Source organism: Schistocerca nitens, chromosome 5, assembly GCF_023898315.1.
Source record: "Schistocerca nitens isolate TAMUIC-IGC-003100 chromosome 5, iqSchNite1.1, whole genome shotgun sequence".
NCBI classification, from domain to species: domain Eukaryota; kingdom Metazoa; phylum Arthropoda; class Insecta; order Orthoptera; family Acrididae; genus Schistocerca; species Schistocerca nitens.
Genome location: NC_064618.1, coordinates 170,242,779 through 170,262,247, shown reverse-complemented (window position 1 = coordinate 170,262,247; position 19,469 = coordinate 170,242,779). Strand labels below are relative to the sequence as shown.

Here is a 19,469-nt window from a genome sequence, read left to right as displayed (position 1 = left end):
ATAATGGAAAAAGGCTGGTGAAAGTACACTGAAGAAGGCAAAGACCATTTTATCAGCTGGTAAGGTGATGGCTACTGTCTTTAGGGATTCTCAAGGAATAATCCTCATAAATTACTTGAAAAAAAGCAGAACCATAACTGGACCTTATTACAATTCATTGTTGGGTTGTTTGAAACATGCTTTGACTGAAAAAAAGACCCGGGTTGGCATGCAAAAAAGGACTCTTTCATCAGGATAATGCACCATGCCACACATCAGTGATAATAATGGCAAAAGTGGGTGAACTGGACTTTGAATTGGTTCCTCATTAACACTATTCATCATAATTAGCCCAAAGTGACTTCTTCCTGTTCCGTAACTTGAAACTTTGGCATGCTCGGAAGAAATTGTCATCACATGCGGAATTGGTACTTGCACTCAACAAGTATTTTCCAGAGTTTGACAGAACCTATTTTTCTGGCAGCACGGAAAAGCTGTAGTATCACTGGATGAAGTGTGTAACCCTTAAAGGAGACTATGTTGAGAATTAATGTGAGTTGTTTACAAAACAAACATTTTTTCTTGCTTTTTTACCAAACTTATCAAACCATCCTCATAGGTGAAGCCACCCATCAGACATCATTGTCTGACACCCCAGGCAGCTTTTGAGAGTCCCCAGCTCAACTTTAGGCGTCTTCTTCTTGTCCCTGCCACTCACTTTGAGCCACTGACAGTGTACAGGACTGCCATACGCTCTCTATACTACAGAGGTACGCACCTATCTTGTATCAGAAAAGCCATGCCGCTGCCAGTTCTACTGCTACTGCAGACCCGCCCACTGCTACAGGCCACAGTCAGTTTACGGGCACTGCCATCTATGTACTATATGAGAAATGACAAATAATAAAGAATGTTTTACTCAGTCAGCATTCTTGAGTTCGCACTCACTGCAATACTGGAAGATTCTATTTCCATAGTCTTCCACAGATGCCCATTCTGTAGGCACAAGTGGTCCAGTGTAGTGATCGGTACAAATGTGACACCGTTACATGTGGTGTCTGGCCATTACATTAATGAAGATGTGTGGCTTTATGACTTATACTGATACTCTACAAACAGTCTTCAATAAAACTGTTGTGCTAGTAACCTTACATTTTCTGGAAAGAGAATAAAAATCTTGATTTGGCTTCACTTCACTGTCAAGGGGTGTTCTATCCTATGGAAAACAATCCAAATCACAACTCACATTTTCATCTGGAAAGAACAAATCTACATCACTTTTATCTTATCTTTCCAGTCCTGTACCTCCTCCTCCTCCTCTCCCCCCCCCCCCTCCCCCAAAAAAAAAAAAGAAATATTAATAATTATTTCAAGTTTTTCAACTCTGTCTATGTTGTAGTTGTATAAATCACCACCAGTGCAATATACCTGGTGAGTTTAGCGCTCTGACAACTGGAACTGATTACACATTATAAGACTAAGTGGCTTCAGTGTAATGCTAACAGTCCCTCAGACAGCAGGTACTGTGTTTTGAGAATGTAGGAGTGTGCGCATTTGCATGATGTATGGGCATGATATTAATATATGTTTCAACCAACTCAGTGTGTTATTTCAAAAACTTTGTTGTTGTATGCTGTCTGTAGCTTCGGTTTGTTTTGGCAGCTTACTAAACAACATATACATTTGACTGACCTCTCATTAATGTTATTTTTTATTACTAAGACAAAAATTACTCAGATACTTAAATTATTATAGCATCCTAGTATAATTTAAGGAGTCAAGTTATATACTGTAAGTGAGGAAAAAATCAAAATCCTAAGTAACCATTAAAAGTTGATGATTAAGAAAAGTAGTAAAGCCTTAAATAACTACCAATATGAGGGGCCATAGGACAAAGGTGTTCATGTGTGCAGGAAGCATTAAGTTGATTACAAACTATGCTGACATGTTTGGCAATGGAGCACCCATAAATGCACAATGAAAATTAAATCATTACAGAACTGATATCAGTCATAAAACAAATTTTACTTTGTGCTAGTCATTGTAATGACATGTTTTAGTTAGCAGTAGAATGCACACAGTACAATGTTAATACTTGTATTTGCAGTGTAGTAATGTAAATATTGAATTGATTGATTGAGTTTTTAATCTGAGGCCCTTGTGTTAATTTACTATAGGTATAATTGTCATACATGTCATAAATGTCTAATACATTTTGTGCATGTACAGATGCATACCAGAAAAGTCTAATATTGTGCTGTAATTCAGTTTATTATGACATGAAAGAGGATGGCTGCTATTGAGAATCAAGTCATAGTCATCAGGTAAAGGAAACTACAAGCACCAGACAACAGCATCAATATGCAACAATACTCCTAGGTAATGTATGTGTGCATATCTGTAAATCACAGCTGCAGTTAAACTATTAAACTTCTACAGGGAGAAGCTTTATTTACCTGTTTAGCATATTTTTCCAGAATTGCCTTTACTTCAGGAGTCAGCTCTACTGATCCAGCACCATACATTTCCCTAGCAATGGTATTAATTTTGTCCTCCAGTGGGATATCCAGTTCATAGAGAAATCTGAAATGAGGAAAAGACTCACTATTTATATTCAGATTTAATAATTTTACACACACACACAACTTGATATAGCAATTCAGTGCCACCACTGCTACTGAAATTGTGATTACAATGAATACTTAGGATTACAGTAAAACAATGAAAATTCCAGGATGAAATAACAATATGGATATTAGAATAGATTGCTACCCACCACATAGCTGAGTCTACTATTAAATGTGACTGTCTGTTATTCTACACCACCTCTTTGTCGTGAGTAGCAATACAAAATTGCAATAATAATTGTTACTTCACTATTTTCAGGATCAAAACATATCTACAACCCATTAAAATTTTAGTCTTAGGACATACTTTATACATTGTGCAATGGAATTACTGGCAAAAAAAGTCAAATCAGGCACATGACAATGAAGATGGAAGGCAGGCATAGGATATAGATGAGATAAATTAACTCAGTAATTAAAGTTCCACACTAAAAGGGACCCCCAAAAACCATGGACCATGCCACAGTGGGTCGGTTTGCATGCCTCAATAATAACAATAGCCATACAATATGTGCCACCACACTGAATGGCTATCTATGGAGAAGCCAGGCTAACATAAAATTCCTGAAAAGGAACAGCAGCCTTTTTACTTTTCAGCACTTATAGTGGTGACAGTATGGATGACTGACTTGTGCTTCTAACATTAGCCAAATTGGACCTGCTACATTAATACTGCAGATGGCTGAAAACAACAGGAAACTACGGCTATTAAATTTCGTGAGGACATGAAGTTCTATTGTATGGTTTAATGATCCTGGCATCTTTCTAGGGTAAACAGTATCACATTCAGATCTTCCAGGTGGGGAACAACTCAGGAAGTAATTGTCAGAAACTGCATTTTGTGAATCGAATCACTGAATTTTATGTTCCTCAATTATGTAGGTATATCTGGATCAGAGTAACAAAGTGATATACAGGTGATCATGGAAGGGGAGGAATCATTGGTTTACTGTTTTGTGCAAGGATAGTATGGCTCTGGTAGCAGCAGCTGTCCAAATTCTGTCCCAAGTACCTTCATACATAAAGAGTTCACTTTGCAGGATCATAATAGTCTTATCACTTTCCTAAGCAGTTTCACAGTGAGAAGCAAAGCATAGAATAACAAATCACAACAGTTATGTTAGACCCCACTGTTATGCACAGCTGGCTGGTAACTGGCAGCTGAGGTAACAGAGCAATATGACAACTCTTTGTAGGACAGAAGGTCTGACCAAACCCATACTCTGGTTCTTGTTGCTATGATAGCTCTCCAGTAAACAACTGTCAGTCACTTTGTTATTCTGATCAAAATGTAGATCACAGAAAGGGAAATGGAGAGGCTGAAGTTAGATATAGTGGGAGATAGTTAAGTGTGGTGGCAGGAAGAACACGATTTCTAGCCAGTTGAGTACAGGATTATCAACACAAAATCACACAGCAGTAATGCAGTATTAGGTCTAATAATGTTTTGTGTGTGAGTGGAGGGATTCTGGAGGGAGGAGGGGGGTATACTACAGTCAGGGGTAAACCTGGACCTTTTATATGTCTGGAACAATTCTACTGATTGAAAATAAATAGATTTTAACAAATCTTACTTAAATTTCACTAAAAGAGGACTAGATCATAGGTAGTTTCATTCTTTTTATATTAAAAAAAAGTGGCAAGCATGCTTAGATCCTCTCCTATACAATTAGAGGGTGTTCCAAAATTATTTTTACAATGTTGATCACTAAATTTCAGAAATGGGGATAGGTAGAAAGGTGCAGTTTGTGTTGTGGCACAATTTTCACACAAACTTAAAAGTTCCTTGCCACCCCACTCTTCCAGCTTAGTGAATCATTAAAATGGCTACCTCCCCTCCAACAGATGGCATAGTGTGTGGAAAGGTTGATGGAGCCTTAATATAACACACAGGTCCGTCAGAAACCCTATTAGATTTTGTGCTGTGTATCAGACTCCAGTGCAGGAACTGCAAGCTCACATCAGAGCAGCAATTGCACACATTAATGACAACAAGCTAGGCCAGACATGGGAGGAACTGGAACATTGCTTAGACACACTATTTGCTACAATTTGAACTCAGTTAAATGGCACTAAAACTTTAGGTGTGAGTGAATATTATGCGGCAAACCCAACCTTTCTACCTATCCTCATTTCTGAAATGTGTGTGATCAAAGTTGTAAAGATCATTTTGGAATACTCTGTATTTTACATACTTCTTTATTGAGAGCAATGAGAAGCCACCGACAATCAATGATTGCATGCACTGTGCCACCACCCCACCCACCAGATAGTTGAATGTTTTAAATGTTGTATGTCTCCTACTCACTTGTCTCCTACTCACTGAGTTGTGTTACAACTGACTTAATTTAAGTTCATATTCATTACTACAAATAAGTACTATCTTTGAACAAGAACATCTCTGTAATGTGATTTCAAAAATCCTTCTTACTTTTCATGCATAGTATGGATCACAGCTGCTGATCAGTACAAGGTGTGTGCATGTTGATGCCATCACTGAAAGACAAACAAGGAAACATGCCCCCCAAAAGGTCCCCAGTCCCACAGGGTACTGTGGCCACTGGCCAACTGGTCTTCAACAGATTGTATATGTTTGGGAAAATAACCAAATTTGACTGAAATGTCTGCGGTTTTTGAAGATTTTATCCCAATTTAAGAGATGGCAAGCCTACTGCCAATGATACATAAGCTTAATTAGTTACATGCTAATTGCAGCTGGAACAACTCAATTCCCTGTTTTGAAGTGAAATGTTTATATTAACCTCTTTACTATGTAGCATATCGCTGTATGCAATGTCTTTTGTTATTGTCCTAAATATATGTGTCATGCTGTGATAACTACACCATTTATGTGCTTTATGTTGTCCCCTTCTCTTTGAGTTTATGGAAAAGGCTACGGGCCCAGTCTGTAGTTGAAGAAAGAATTTGGGTACTGTTTTAGTGCATATTATGACATCCTTAATGCATTTGCAAGTGTTGTGTGAATTGCACAGTTGGTATTATATGCGAACAATTTTGTGCATAATTTTTGCAGCTTTAAATCTGAACTGTTTTATGGGCTACAATGGATTTCCATGGCACTGAGAAACCGTGTTGCACTGAAAATTACATGATAATATGGAAGTTTGCAGTATAAGACATATTACGTGCATCAGACGATGCATACGAGACGTGTATTGGCAATGTGCAAGAACTGACGGCTTTTCCAGGAGATGCTACAAAATCCCAAATAAATGTGTTCAATGCTTTGCTAAAAACATGGGGCAAATCTGATTGTCCAGCAAGACAGATTATTATTAGAAATGTTGAAGCAAAATTCATGCTGTTGTTGGTTGCATGTGAGAGTGTATGAGGTATGTCAGATAGGCTATATGCCATGTTTGAACAGAAAACAAAGCAAGCTGCACATCCTATTCAGGCAGAATTTTTCAATTTTTATATGATTTCAAGTGATGACATGGTGACAGATCTCACTCTTTTCAAAAACTTGGTTCTTTGTATGCAGCAATTCAGCATGAAACCCAATTAATAGTGTGATTACTTGACACACTGCCTGAATTTATCAACCTCTGTGACAGTCATGATGGGCAAGATCTGAAGATCAAAAGGCATTAAAATATTCGATGGATTTGGTAACATTTGATGGAAATCGTTGTGCTTATCACAGGGAGAAATGTGATGAATTAGTTGCACTGTTTGCTACCAAAGCAAATGTTAAAGAAATAAGAAATGCAGACAGTGTCACTATCAGGAATGTTACTTCATAAAATAAGTACAAAAATTTGACAAACAAAATAAAGCCTAAAAGTTTTGATTGTAGTGTATTTGGTCATATTAAAAGAATGTGTCCAAGTGTCAAACAAAAACAAAAAAGTGTCCATAAAAAATGAAAGTGAACTGCCTGACCAGACTTTCCTTGGTGAAGTAATGAGTGTGAAATCAGATTAGGACTCATGGATCGCTGATTGTGGAGTAATGAATCACACGGTTAAGAAAATCGAGTGGTACAAATCACTTACTAAGTTTGCAGACCTACTGCAGATATGTATGGGCAATGATTTGACTATAAACACACTAGAAAAAGGGAATATTTATTTTGAAGCTTTTGTCCATGGACAGTGGAAGTTACGCCATATGGATAATCTTTGGTATACTATAGAAGGGCGAAGAAATATCTTTTCTATGTCGTACTCTGTGGCCAATGGATTAGCCTTTAATTCACTGAAAGGCAAGTGTGAGTTTCAAATCTATGGCTTCATTAAAGCATGTGGGATACACAGGGCCAGTTCATTGAAGACACTGATTCGAGTGGCAAAATGAATTCATCTGTGTTATCCTGAGGTAAATCTTGCATGAAAGGAACCTCTGCAAATTTTGCATGAACACTTGGTTCATCAAAGCAAACGTCAGGTCTAATAATTCTTGAATTTGAAGACTTTGGCGAAGAATTTTGCGAGACCTTTGTTAAGGTGAAGCAGCACTGGACCAGTTTTCAGTCATGATAGCAGCATGCTATCCGACCTAAAGAAGTGATTCACACTGAGCTGTGTGGACCTATAGAGAGTAAATCTCTGGGAGGAGCTGAATATTTTGGATATTTTACCTGTGATTTTTTAAGGCTATGTATGGTATATTTTCTCAAGCAGAAGTCTGAGACTGAAGAGAAGATTGTGGAAACGCTGACCATTGTGAAGAATTTCTGTGGTCAATAGCCAAAAGCATTTCAGTGTCATGGAAGAAGGGAATTTGAGAATACTGGAGTTCAAGATTTGATGAAATTAAATGGTGTTCAACTCTTCATCATAAATATGTATTTTCCAGAGCAGAACAGATGTGCTGAGCATACTAACTGAACTACTGTGAAATTCACTGTAAGCATGTTGCTAGCTCAGGGTCTGCCTAAGCTTTTGTGTGCAGAAGCAATAAATGCAGCTGTTCGCTATTTATTTGTTGAATAGAAGTGGTACCTGGAACCCTACGAGGTATGAACTGGAAAGACAGTAGTGAAGGGACACCATCCTCTAACATTACCTTTATTCAGCAGAAGTAATCAATACCAAAAATATTTTCAAATCTTGTGTAGGTTAATATTAACTCATCTGTTTTTCTAAAATATTTTCATATGATTTTGTACACGATGTGGTATATTTCAGGCTAAAAAGTATAAAAAGACACAATTGATACATAATAGCTCTAAATGTACAGCTAAAATTACTTTTCTTTTAGAAACATTTGAAATTATGAAATGTCTAGCATACTTCAAATTCCTGTTATTATAATTGTCCAATCTGACGATATTCATTAAATTTATTTCTGGATTCATTTATAAAACAATGACATAAATTGGTGGATATTCATTTGTCAACAAAATTTGTAAACTCTGTGGAATACAGTTAGTACTGCAGAATGAAGTAGTGGGCATGCCCCTTGTTTGATTGGATGTGCTTATGTTTAGCAATAACAATGTAATTTTTGAGAATGAAATGGAAATTATAAAGATGGTGTGATATAGAAAAATGTGACACAATAAACATTACTTAAACATTATCATATCATTTGGAACCTACAATGTCAAAAATTTCAGCCTCAAGAACCAATCCCTAGACATGACGAACTGGTGCCAACTACAAGTAAAGAAGATAAGTAAAAAAGTTTATTTGTAAATCTTACTCCTCTCAAAGCTATTAAAAAATTAATTAGGAAATGAGTGAAAATCAAGAGGTGATGTGAAGGAGGGTAAGATTACACAGTACAGCTGAGTAAGCTTCATGTTTTTGTGTTAAAGTATTTTGTTCATATTCCAAAGAATAGGTACAAGAAATGGGATCCAAAAGGAAAACTAAGAATTTTTGTTGGTTGTTCTCATCACACTGAAGGCTTTCAAGTGTGGACTGAATTGGAAAAATGAGTTATTCAGAATAAGAACATTGTCTTTGAACCTGAAAAAAACTGGAGAGAGAATAGCATTAGTCCTAACTGATACAGGTGCTAAGAATTCGAAATTCACCATGAAGATGATGCAAGTGTGTTTAAAGAACCAGCAGAAGCAAGTTCTATTGAAAAATAGGCAATGGCTGAAGTAATAAGTTTATCTAATTGAGTAAATGAGCCTGAAAATTATACAGAGGCTGTTAAATATGTAGACCATGAACATTGGATAAAAGCAATGGGGGGAAGAAATGGCTTCACTGGAGGGGAATGCTCTATGGACTTTGGAACCCTGCCACCAAATAAAATGTTCATTAGAAACTGTTGGGTTTACAAAAGTAACTGTAAATCTAATGATAACATGTTTAAAGCGGGGTTCTCTGTCCAAGGATTTAGTCAACAAGACGTTATTGACTATAATTAAACAATTAGTCCTGTTGCTAAATATGATACAATTTGAGCAATTTTAAGGATTGCTGCTGGTGAACATCATCATTTGCTGCAGTTCAATGTAAAACCTGCTTTTCTGAGTGGATTCCTACAAGAAGAAATACATATGCAGCAGCCTGAGTGATTTACTGATGGGAATGATTGGGTGTGCAAACTTCATAAAAATTTATATGGACTAAAAGAATCTCTGAAACACTGGAATCAATCTTTCAAGGACTTCCCGGTGAATCTTGGGTTTATGGAAAGTAAGGCAGATCTCTTCTATCAAGAAGACTGCAATTATAAAATTGATCTTATTTCTGTATGTCAATGATGGATTAATATCTGCAAGTAAGAAGGACATGGAGTTTTGCTATTTGGGGAGCAAAATAACTGATAATGGTCGAAGTAGAGAGGATATAAAATGTAGACTGGCAATGGCAAGGAAAGCGTTTCTGAAGAAGAGAAATTTGTTAACATCGAGTATAGATTTAAGTGTCAGGAAGTCATTTTTGAAAGTATTTGTATGGAGTGTAGCCATGTACGGAAGTGAAACATGGACGGTAAATAGTTTGGACAAGAAGAGAATAGAAGCTTTCGAAATGTGGTGCTACAGAAGAATGCTGAAGATTAGATGGGTAGATCACATAACTAATGAGGAAGTATTGAATAGGATTGGGGAGAAGAGAAGTTTGTGGCACAACTTGACCAGAAGAAGGGATCGGTTGGTAGGACATGTTCTGAGGCATCAAGGGATCACCAATTTAGTATTGGAGGGCAGCGTGGAGGGTAAAAATCGTAGGGGGAAACCAAGAGATGAATACACTAAGCAGATTCAGAAGGATGTAGGTTGCAGTAGGTACTGGGAGATGAAGAAGCTTGCACAGGATAGAGTAGCATGGAGAGCTGCATCAAACCAGTCTCAGGACTGAAGACCACAACAACAACAAGAAGGACATTGAATTCAGGACTATTATTACTTTAGAGCCAGTACAGTATATCTTAAATATTAACATTATATGTGAAAGAATGTTTCAATAGAGATTAATCAAGAAAATTGTGCTAAAGACATGCTTTGATAGTTAATATGACAGGGGCAAATCCTATGTCAACTCCAATTGATTGATATCTACAACCAGATGAATTGGCTAATGATAAAATAACAAATGCTCCACATGGAGAAGTAGTTGCTGTCTAATGTATTTAGCTTTTGGTACAAGGCTTGATATAGCATGTGAAGTGAACTGTGTGTCAAAATTTTTAGAGAATCATCAGGAAAATCACTGGTTTTTGCTAAGAATTCTAAAGCATACAAGTACCAAAGGTTCAATGTCACTGGGTATTAAGTATGTAGCTAGTCATGCAAATTAAAGACCCGAGATATATACTAATGCTGATTATTCTAGTGATCCTGTAGCTTGACGCTCGCTATCAGAGTTGTTACAAGATTTTGTGGGGAGCAGTTTTACCAGGGCAAGAAAGCAGCAACAATGCATATCATTGTCAACAACTGAGTTGGAATATTTGGCTGCCAGTGAAGGGGCGAAAGAAGCAATATGGCTATACAAACTCTACGAAGAAATTTCACTAGTGGAGAGTGTTCTTATTCTCCTTGTTGATAATGCAACTGGTCAAAAATCCTAAATTTCATCAGAGATTAATGCACACTAATATTCATATGTGCTAAATCAATGAGAAAATTCGAGAAGGCCAGTTAGCCATCAAGCATGTACCGATAATAATCAAGCTGCAGATATTCTCATGAAACCAATACCATATATCTGGCTTGAATATTTAAAATCAAACTGAAATATGTCAAGTGCTGTACTTAGAAACTTTAACATTTACGGGAAGTGTTGAAGTGAAATGTTTATATTAATCTCTTTGCTATGTAGCATATCTCTGTATGCAATATCTTTTGCTGTTGCCCTAAATACATGTGCCACACTGTAAGAACTAAGCTGTGCCTGTGCTTTATGTTGTCCTGTTTCTTTGAGTTTCTACAATACACTGAAATATATGAATCAGTCTTAAATGACAAAAAGAAAATAACTCCTTTTAGTACTTAGTTAAGATGTATTTACTTACCCTGTCAGTATAAGGCTACCTTCTGGGAGTGTGTGTACCTTGATTACATACCATTGCTTCAGTTCAATTAATGAAAGTACAGCAAATTAGTTTTGCACTCAAAAGAATGAAGGATCGCTCAGGCAGTTTAAACACTAAAGAGTGGTTTCAGTTGAAGAAATGACTGCACAGCTCAACCAACAGACAAACTAAAGATTGGTTTCACTTGAAAAGAAAGAATGAATAATTCAGTCAACATAAAAAACTAGAATGGATTGTGTTGGGTGCTTTCATTTGGTTGCTTCCACAGACTGAGTCAAAAGAATGAGTGAATAATTCAACTGATACATACAATGACAACTGAATGAGTTGACCGTCTTCCAACAACTGACTGAATTGATTGTTTTCATTTGGTTGATCCCATTACTAGACAGGATAGTGTGCTGGTAGGTGCAGCATCGATGGAGCTGTGCGGAAGAAGGTAGTGGGGATCATAGAAAGTGTGTGCGAGGTTGGAGTGAGAACAGGGAAGGGTAAGAGGCAGATGGCAGTGACTAGCAAAGGTTGACATCATGGGGAGGGGGGAGGAGGAGAGGAGGGTGGTGTTAAGGTAATGAAGGATGTGTTTCGGGGAAAGTTACTGCATGCGCAACTCAGAAAAATCTGGCGATGGTGTGAAAGCAGTTATGATGCAGCCATTGAAGTCGAGCACACTGTGTTGCATGGCATGCTCAGCAGTTGGTTGGTCCAGCTGTCTCTTGTCCACAGTTTGGCAGTGGCCAATCATGTGGAAAAAGAACCTATTAGTGGTTGTGTTCACACAGTTCACTACACAGAGATTGAAGCTAAGTTGGTAGGCTATATGGCCCACATTTGATGCAGTGGAAATGCCTGTTGCAGAGCTGGAGTAGATGGTAGGCATAGGATGTATGGGACACGCCTTGCATTTAGGTCTTTTATAGGGTTATAAGCCAAAGAGCAAAGAGTTGGAAGCAGGTGTAGGATAGGTGTAACAGGCTGGGCGGATGGCAGAATACCACAGTAGGAGAGGTGGGGAGGATAGTGGAGAGGATATTTCTAATTTCAGGGAATGGCAACAAATAGTCAAAAACCTGGCAGTGAACATGATTTAGCCACTCCAGTCTAGGGTGATACTGAGTCACAAGGAGGGCACTCATTTGTGGCCAATCAGTGGTTGTGTGAGGGGGAGAAAGGGCGCAGGAGTTCTGTTTCTAGACAATGTGATGACAATAACTTTGGTTTGCAAATGCCTCTGCCATAGCCTGAGAGCATTTAGACAGGGACTGCTTGTGACAATACAGGTGGCTAGGCTGTATTAAATGAACTTCTTGGTGTGGAAAGGCTGATAGCTGTCAAAATGGAGGTATTACTGGTGATTGGCAGGTTTGATGTGAATGGAGGTACCATTGGAGCCATCCATTAGCTGGAAGTCAACATTGACGTGTGTGGCTTGCTGGGCTGAAGAGGACTAGGTGAAGAAAATGGGGAAGAAGGTGTTGAGGTTCTGGAGGAATATGCATAGAGTGTCCTCCTTGTCGGTCCTGATGTCATCAATGAACCTGAACCATGTGAAATTTTGGGATTCTGGGAGACTAGGAAGCATTCCTCCAGACTGTCCACAAACACGTTGGCATAGGATAGTGCCACACAGGTACCTACGGCTGAACTATGGATTTCTTTTCACATAATGACTTCAAAGGACAATCAATTATGCGTGTGGATTGATCATGATGACTGTGAAGGAGGGTGTGGGTTTAGAGTCATGGAGTCAGTCAGGCACAGCAAAAGGTAGCGTTCAATGACAGTAAGGCCATGGGCATTATGGATGTTAGTGCAAAGAGAGGTGGCACTGACAGTGACAAGCACAGCATCGGGTGGTACAAGGACAGGAAAGGTGGATAGTTGGTAGAGTAATTAGTCAGTGTGTTTTATGTAGGAGGGTACATTGCAGGAAATAGACTGATGGTCTTGGTCAACAAGATTGTAGTTGCTCTCTATGGAGACACAATATCCAGCTACAATGGGGCTTTCTGACTGGTTGAATTCATGTATTTTAAGAAGCATGTAAAAGGCAGAGTCCTGGGAGTGGTAAAGGTGAAGAGAGAGATAGTCAGAGAGAGGTTCTGAGATGCATCTATGGATGTGACAAGAGACTGGAGATCCTGCTAGACTATTGGAATAGGGTTAATGTGGCAGAACTTGTAGATGGACATAGCTGCTAGCTGGTGGAGGCTCTCAGTCGTGCAATCCCTGCAGTTCATAACAACAGCGGTGGAGCCTTTTCCAGTATGTAGGATTATAAAATTGGGATAAGTTTTTAGGTGGAGGATTGTGATTCTTTCTGCTAATATGATGCTGGTTTTCATAGTGAGGGATTTGGAGAATGCTTATGAGGCAAAGAGGTTCGGAAATTATGGAAAACTCATCAAGGAATGAGTCTGGAGGACTTGGGGTGAATCACTGTTAGAGGGAGGAGAAAATTTAGTGAGGTAGAGTTCGGTATTAGCTTTGGGATGAGTCTGATTCGTAGGATTTGTGGCAGAAAGTGCCTACACTTAAGAAACTAGAAGGAGAAAAGATGTCTAACAAGCTCAACAAGACTGAACTAGGGAGTGGGGTAAAAAGTGATACCTTTGGAAAGGTCATACATCTGTGGGACTGAGGCTTTTGGAGGGCAGGTTCACAACTGTGTTGTTGTGTCTGTTTCTGTTTAAGTTCTGGGTTCTAGGATGGTGACATTAGTTTCTGAAGGTAGAGACTCTTGATTTGGTGATGGATAGTGGTATTCCAAGGTTGAGTATGAGTTGAACAGATTTTTTTTAAGGTGGCATACTTGCTCTAAGGCTAAAGTTTTCAATCACAGTGATGGGATGTAGAACTCTGGGACTCCCAAGCACGAGTATTTTATAGATGAAGTAGAGGCAGTGCAAAGATGATTGGGCCCAAATTACAAGGATTGGAACTTTAACAGTGGCAACTATTTATTTACAGCTTGTACAAAACAGATATGTGTTTCAAAGTTTTACTGACCTTCAAAGTAGTCATGAGCATTGTGTATAACCCACTGCCAGTGATGTGGAAGGCATAGGATACTCTTAGCAGTGCCAGTTGTGTTGACAGTTCAAATGGCGTGGTCTATTGCCCAGCGAATTTGTAGCAGTTCTGAAGCGAATGCCGTGAAGTGTTTCCTTCAGTTTAGAAATTGAGTTGAACTCACGAGGGCTTAAGTCAGGGGAGTGCAGTAGGTGGTATAGCACTTAACAACCCCGTCAGTCAAACAAATCAGTAACAGCTTGTGCTGTACGTGCTTGAGCATTGTCCTGCAAAATGATGGTCAGGTCCTGCAGAAAGTGTCATCGCTTCTATCTCTATGCTGTTCATTTTCGGAACACAACCTATGACCAGCTGGAAAGAAACCTTTGGATGATTGGGTGAAGCTGATCTGGAAGATCAGTTTGGGTTCTGGTGAAGTGTAAGAACATGTGAAATGATACAGACCTTACAAATAGGCTTTGACAGTAGATGGAAGAAAGGCAAACCCACTTTAACATTTGTTGATTTAGGGAAAAAAGATTAAAATGGTTGACTGGATACACTCTTTGTAATTCTGAAGTTATCAGGGATAAAATACATTGGGCAAAAGGTTACCTGCATCTTCTATTGAAACCAGACTGCAGTTGTAAGAGTCAAAAGGAAGACACTCGTGAAGAAGAGAGTGAGTCATTCAGTCTGTACACACAGCAAGCAGTAAAGGAAACCAATGAAAAATTATGAAAACAATATACAGTTCAGAGTCTTTCCTCCTCATCTCATCAGTAAGTCTCTCCTGACCCAGGGTTCTGGGCAACTTTTCCATAACTCTACTCATTTACTAAAACCTCACCAGCCCTTTCTTTCATCTCTCTTCTTTGCTCTACCAGTCTTCTGCCAGAAGAAGGAGCCACTGCCTCCAAAAGCTTACAGATTTCCATGCCTTTCATAATGTGTTTTCTCCTGCTACTACTTGGTGAGTAAAGTTTTTATGTATCCATATTATATTTTCAAACATTGGTAGTTTTCAATGATGTATGTCTGGCAGTGTTGAATGTTAACTGCAATGACATTTTTTGCACTGGCTCCCATATCATTACCAGTATTCTGATTGGTTTACCTATACTACAAAATAATGTTTAATTTCATGTTATCAAACCCTTTTTGCTGAATGGAGCCAGTGAGATTACTAGAAAAAAAATTGAATTTTAGTAGTGGACAACCACATTGCTTCAGCAATAAGTCAATAAGCAACAATAAATGCACGACTGACTGCTGATGTTTTGTGTTTTATATTAGAAAACACTAATGTGATGTATTTGATAAAAATTGTTGATATGTTTAACGTATATTTTTGCAATTCGCTACAAAAGTATGAAATGAAATCAGTAATTTTTCTACCTCTGACAAATGACTTTACTTCTTGTTTCTTTATCTTGACTTCTGATGCCATTCCTGTAATTATTGACTTTTACTATACTATGCTCAGTGGGAGTAGGTGCCCGGTAGAAAATTTTTAAAGCTGATCTCTTTTAAATGAACCATATTGCAAGGCACTATTTTTCTATCAGCTATATTCACAACCTATTGTGATTTGAAATTTGAAACATGTTACCAATATATGACTCGGCTGAAAAGCACTGTGAGACTAGATGTCAGGCAAAAAACTGAATATCTGTCAGAGATAACAGAAATGGACAATGAAATTCAATTAATAGATTATGCTGTGCCCCCTTCCCTCCAAGTATTAAACTCGTAAAGTAAAATGTTCAGTCACATTCTGTATGTGTCAATATTATCATAGTGATGTGAAGGAAAGAGAAATTAAATATTTGTTAAAGTTCACAATGTATGTTATGACAATTTAATATTTTTCAGCTCTGTAACATTATTTTACAGTTTCATTTATAGATAGAAAACAAAACATTATTAAATACCTGAAACTGGAAGGCTGGTCACAAGCTTCAACAACAGCATCAGCCAAATCCAGTGCTCCCAGACCACCAAGGGCCCAGTGGTTACATACTACAGCTCTGAAAGCTCCGCTTGCCAAACTAGCTTCCTTCAGCAGTTGGAGTTCAGCATCAGAATCCGTTCTGTAGAATACAGTTATTGTTAGTGAAAAGTTAGGTTTTCCCAGTGGTTGAAACATAAATCATCAATTCAATCATATGGCTACCAATACTAAGAAAATTCCCTGCTACAATCTCCACTTTACAACATTTGTCTTTACTTATAAATAATGGAAATGTCACTCTGCATAAAATACCAATTAGTGCAATGTAAATAAATATATAGTCAACTAATGCAATACCAGAAATTTCATATCAACACCATTTAAAAAATTTCTCAACATAAATAACTATGATGTTTCAATCAAGTCCATGTCTTTCATAATTTTCAGGTTACTGTCGGTTTTTTTCAAATTCATGTTTCTTTTCTTGCTTTCACATAACATGTGGTTTCTCTGTGCTAAATATTGTCACTAAGTAAGTGAAATGTTTTCAGACAGAAAGCTAGTCCAATACATGCTCTTAAATATAAGTGTAAGAACAGACCAAAAGGCACCACACATCACTTTCCTGCTACCAGTTTAATGTTTTAGGAAGCTGGAAGTAGGTAGGTAGCAGTTCAAAATGGATGGAGAAGTTTGTACAAACTACTACATCATCTAGATATGGGGTGCATTGTTTGCTGCAGATTGTGTCACCATTCTAGGAGACTGGTAGGTGCAAAAACAACTCTAGGATTCATCTAAAAACTTCAGTGTACAATACAGAGTACAGGAAACTGCATGCTTCAAAATTCAATCTCCGATTGATGTCAAAGAACCAAAAATGCTGTGTGTCTTGACCACTCATGGCAGCAGGCCACTGGTGATAGACCTGGGCATGCCACTACACATTCAAAATGAAGCGGGCGCCCAGCATGTGAAAGCATTCCTCTTCTCTAGTATCAAAAGGATTGTAAAGGACATATCTGTAAATTAAGTCCTCACAATTGTGTTCTGAGGCAAAGATGGTGTTCTCTTAAGTATATTTCCTACCATTACTATTTCTTATCAAATAACTTATGTTTTTTTAATCCATTTTCACATAACACTTAGAATTTTGTGTCTTATTTAAAATTCATTTCATGTCCTCTGCAAATTGCAATCTCATACCTGAAAGGAAACATAAGCTTCAAGCACTGTTGCTATCAGTATCACCTGCAGCAATTTTATCACATGGAAAAGAAGCCATAGTAACCTACCTAAAAGGCTGAAAGGAATTATTTCTTCCATTTGCTATCAAGAACTTCAATTCTGCAGAATGAAATAATTGAAATACAAACACAATCAAATCTTTTCACTAAAGTCATTGACATTGTTTTGCATACAATGACTATGCACTGTTGACACCCCAAATACACTCCTGAAAATTGAAATAAGAACACCGTGAATTGATTGTCCCAGGAAGGGGAAACTTTATTGATACATTCCTGGGGTCAGATACGTCACATGATCACACTGACAGAACCACAGGCACATAGACACAGGCAAAAGAGCATGCACAATGTCGGCACTAGTACAGTGTATATCCACCTTTCGCAGCAATGCAGGCTGCTATTCTCCCATGGAGACGATCGTAGAGATGCTGGACGTAGTCCTGTGGAACGGCTTGCCATGCCATTTCCACCTGGCGCCTCAGTTGGACCAGCGTTCGTGCTGGACGTGCAGACCGCGTGAGACGACGCTTCATCCAGTCCTAAACATGCTCAATGGGGGACAGATCCGGAGATCTTGCTGGCCAGGGTAGTTGACTTACACCTTCTAGAGCACATTGGGTGGCACGGGATACATGCGGACGTGCATTGTCCTGTTGGAACAGCAAGTTCCCTTGCCGGTCTAGGAATGGTAGAACGATGGATTCGATGACGGTTTGGATGTACCGTGCACTATTCAGTGTCCCCTCGACGATCACCAGTGGTGTACGGCCAGTGTAGGAGATCGCTCCCCACACCATGATGCTGGGTGTTGGCTCTGTGTGCCTCGGTCGTATGCAGTCCTGATTGTGGCGCTCACCTGCACGGCGCCAAACACGCATACGACCATCATTGGCACCTAGGCAGAAGTGACTCTCATCGCTGAAGACGACACGTCTCCATTCGTCCCTCCATTCACGCCTGTCGCGACACCACTGGAGGCGGGCTGCACGATGTTGGGGCGTGAGCGGAAGACGGCCTAACGGTGTGCGGGACCGTAGCCCAGCTTCATGGAGACGGTTGCGAATGGTCCTCGCCGATACCCCAGGAGCAACAGTGTCCCTAATTTGCTGGGAAGTGGCGGTGCGGTACCCTACGGCACTGCGTAGGATCCTACGGTCTTGGCGTGCATCCGTGCGTCGCTGCGGTCCGGTCCCAGGTCGACGGGCACGTGCACCTTCCGCCGACCACTGGCGACAACATCGATGTACTGTGGAGACCTCACGCCCCACGTGTTGAGCAATTCGGCGGTACGTCCACCCGGCCTCCCGCATGCCCACTATACGCCCTCGCTCAAAGTCCGTCAACTGCACATACGGTTCACGTCCACGCTGTCGCGGCATGCTACCAGTGTTAAAGACTGCGATGGAGCTCCGTATGCCACGGCAAACTGGCTGACACTGACGGCGGCGGTGCACAAATGCTGCGCAGCTAGCGCCATTCGACGGCCAACACCGCGGTTCCTGGTGTGTCCGCTGTGCCGTGCGTGTGATCATTGCTTGTACAGCCCTCTCGCAGTGTCCGGAGCAAGTATGGTGGGTCTGACACACCGGTGTCAATGTGTTCTTTTTTCCATTTCCAGGAGTGTATTTTGAGTTTGAATTTCAACAGATCCCTGACATTTAGGAAACACCTACAAGTAACAGGACAGAAGCTAAAACTGAGTAGCAGTATATATTTCCCATCCAGTAAGCCTTCCAAGACCCATGGTTCTGGGTGACTATTCTGAACTCTACTCCTTTCCCTAAACCTCTCCAGTCCTTTTCTTTCGCCCCCTTCCTCCACCTTCAGTCCTTCTGGCAGAAGAAGGAGCAACTGGCTCCCAAAGCTTGCATTTATGACTTTTCCTAATTTGTCAAGTTAGTCATAATTCTGGAAAAAAATTATAAAAATTTACTTATGGCTTTGTGTTAAAGTGTTGGTGCACATTTCCTCCTGTACGGGCCTCACAGGTCCATGCGGTTAAAAGCAGTTTTCACACAACCAGATGTCTGTCTGTGCAGCATCTGTTATGTCATTTTCCATTTTTGGCTCGCGCTGTTATTCTTTTAGTGTTCAACAGTCCTCCTTGTGAAAAGCACATGTTTATTTTGGTGCAGTATTTTATAACAGCTGTCTGTTCTACAAACTGAAAATGTTACGGAG

General features: G+C 39.4%; 1 protein-coding gene across 4 annotated transcripts in view; it reads right to left on the bottom strand.

Annotated features, from left to right (window-relative positions):
* Positions 1-19,469, bottom strand: part of LOC126259245 (C-1-tetrahydrofolate synthase, cytoplasmic) — a 170,769-nt gene that overhangs the window by 16,863 nt on the left and 134,437 nt on the right. For all 4 annotated transcript variants that reach the window (XM_049955870.1, XM_049955869.1, XM_049955872.1 and 1 more), the window contains exons 17-18: positions 16,019-16,177; positions 2,436-2,562 (exon numbers count right to left, since the gene is read on the bottom strand). In XM_049955870.1, the coding sequence (XP_049811827.1) occupies positions 2,436-2,562; positions 16,019-16,177 (286 nt within the window). The remainder of the gene's footprint in view (positions 1-2,435; positions 2,563-16,018; positions 16,178-19,469) is intronic.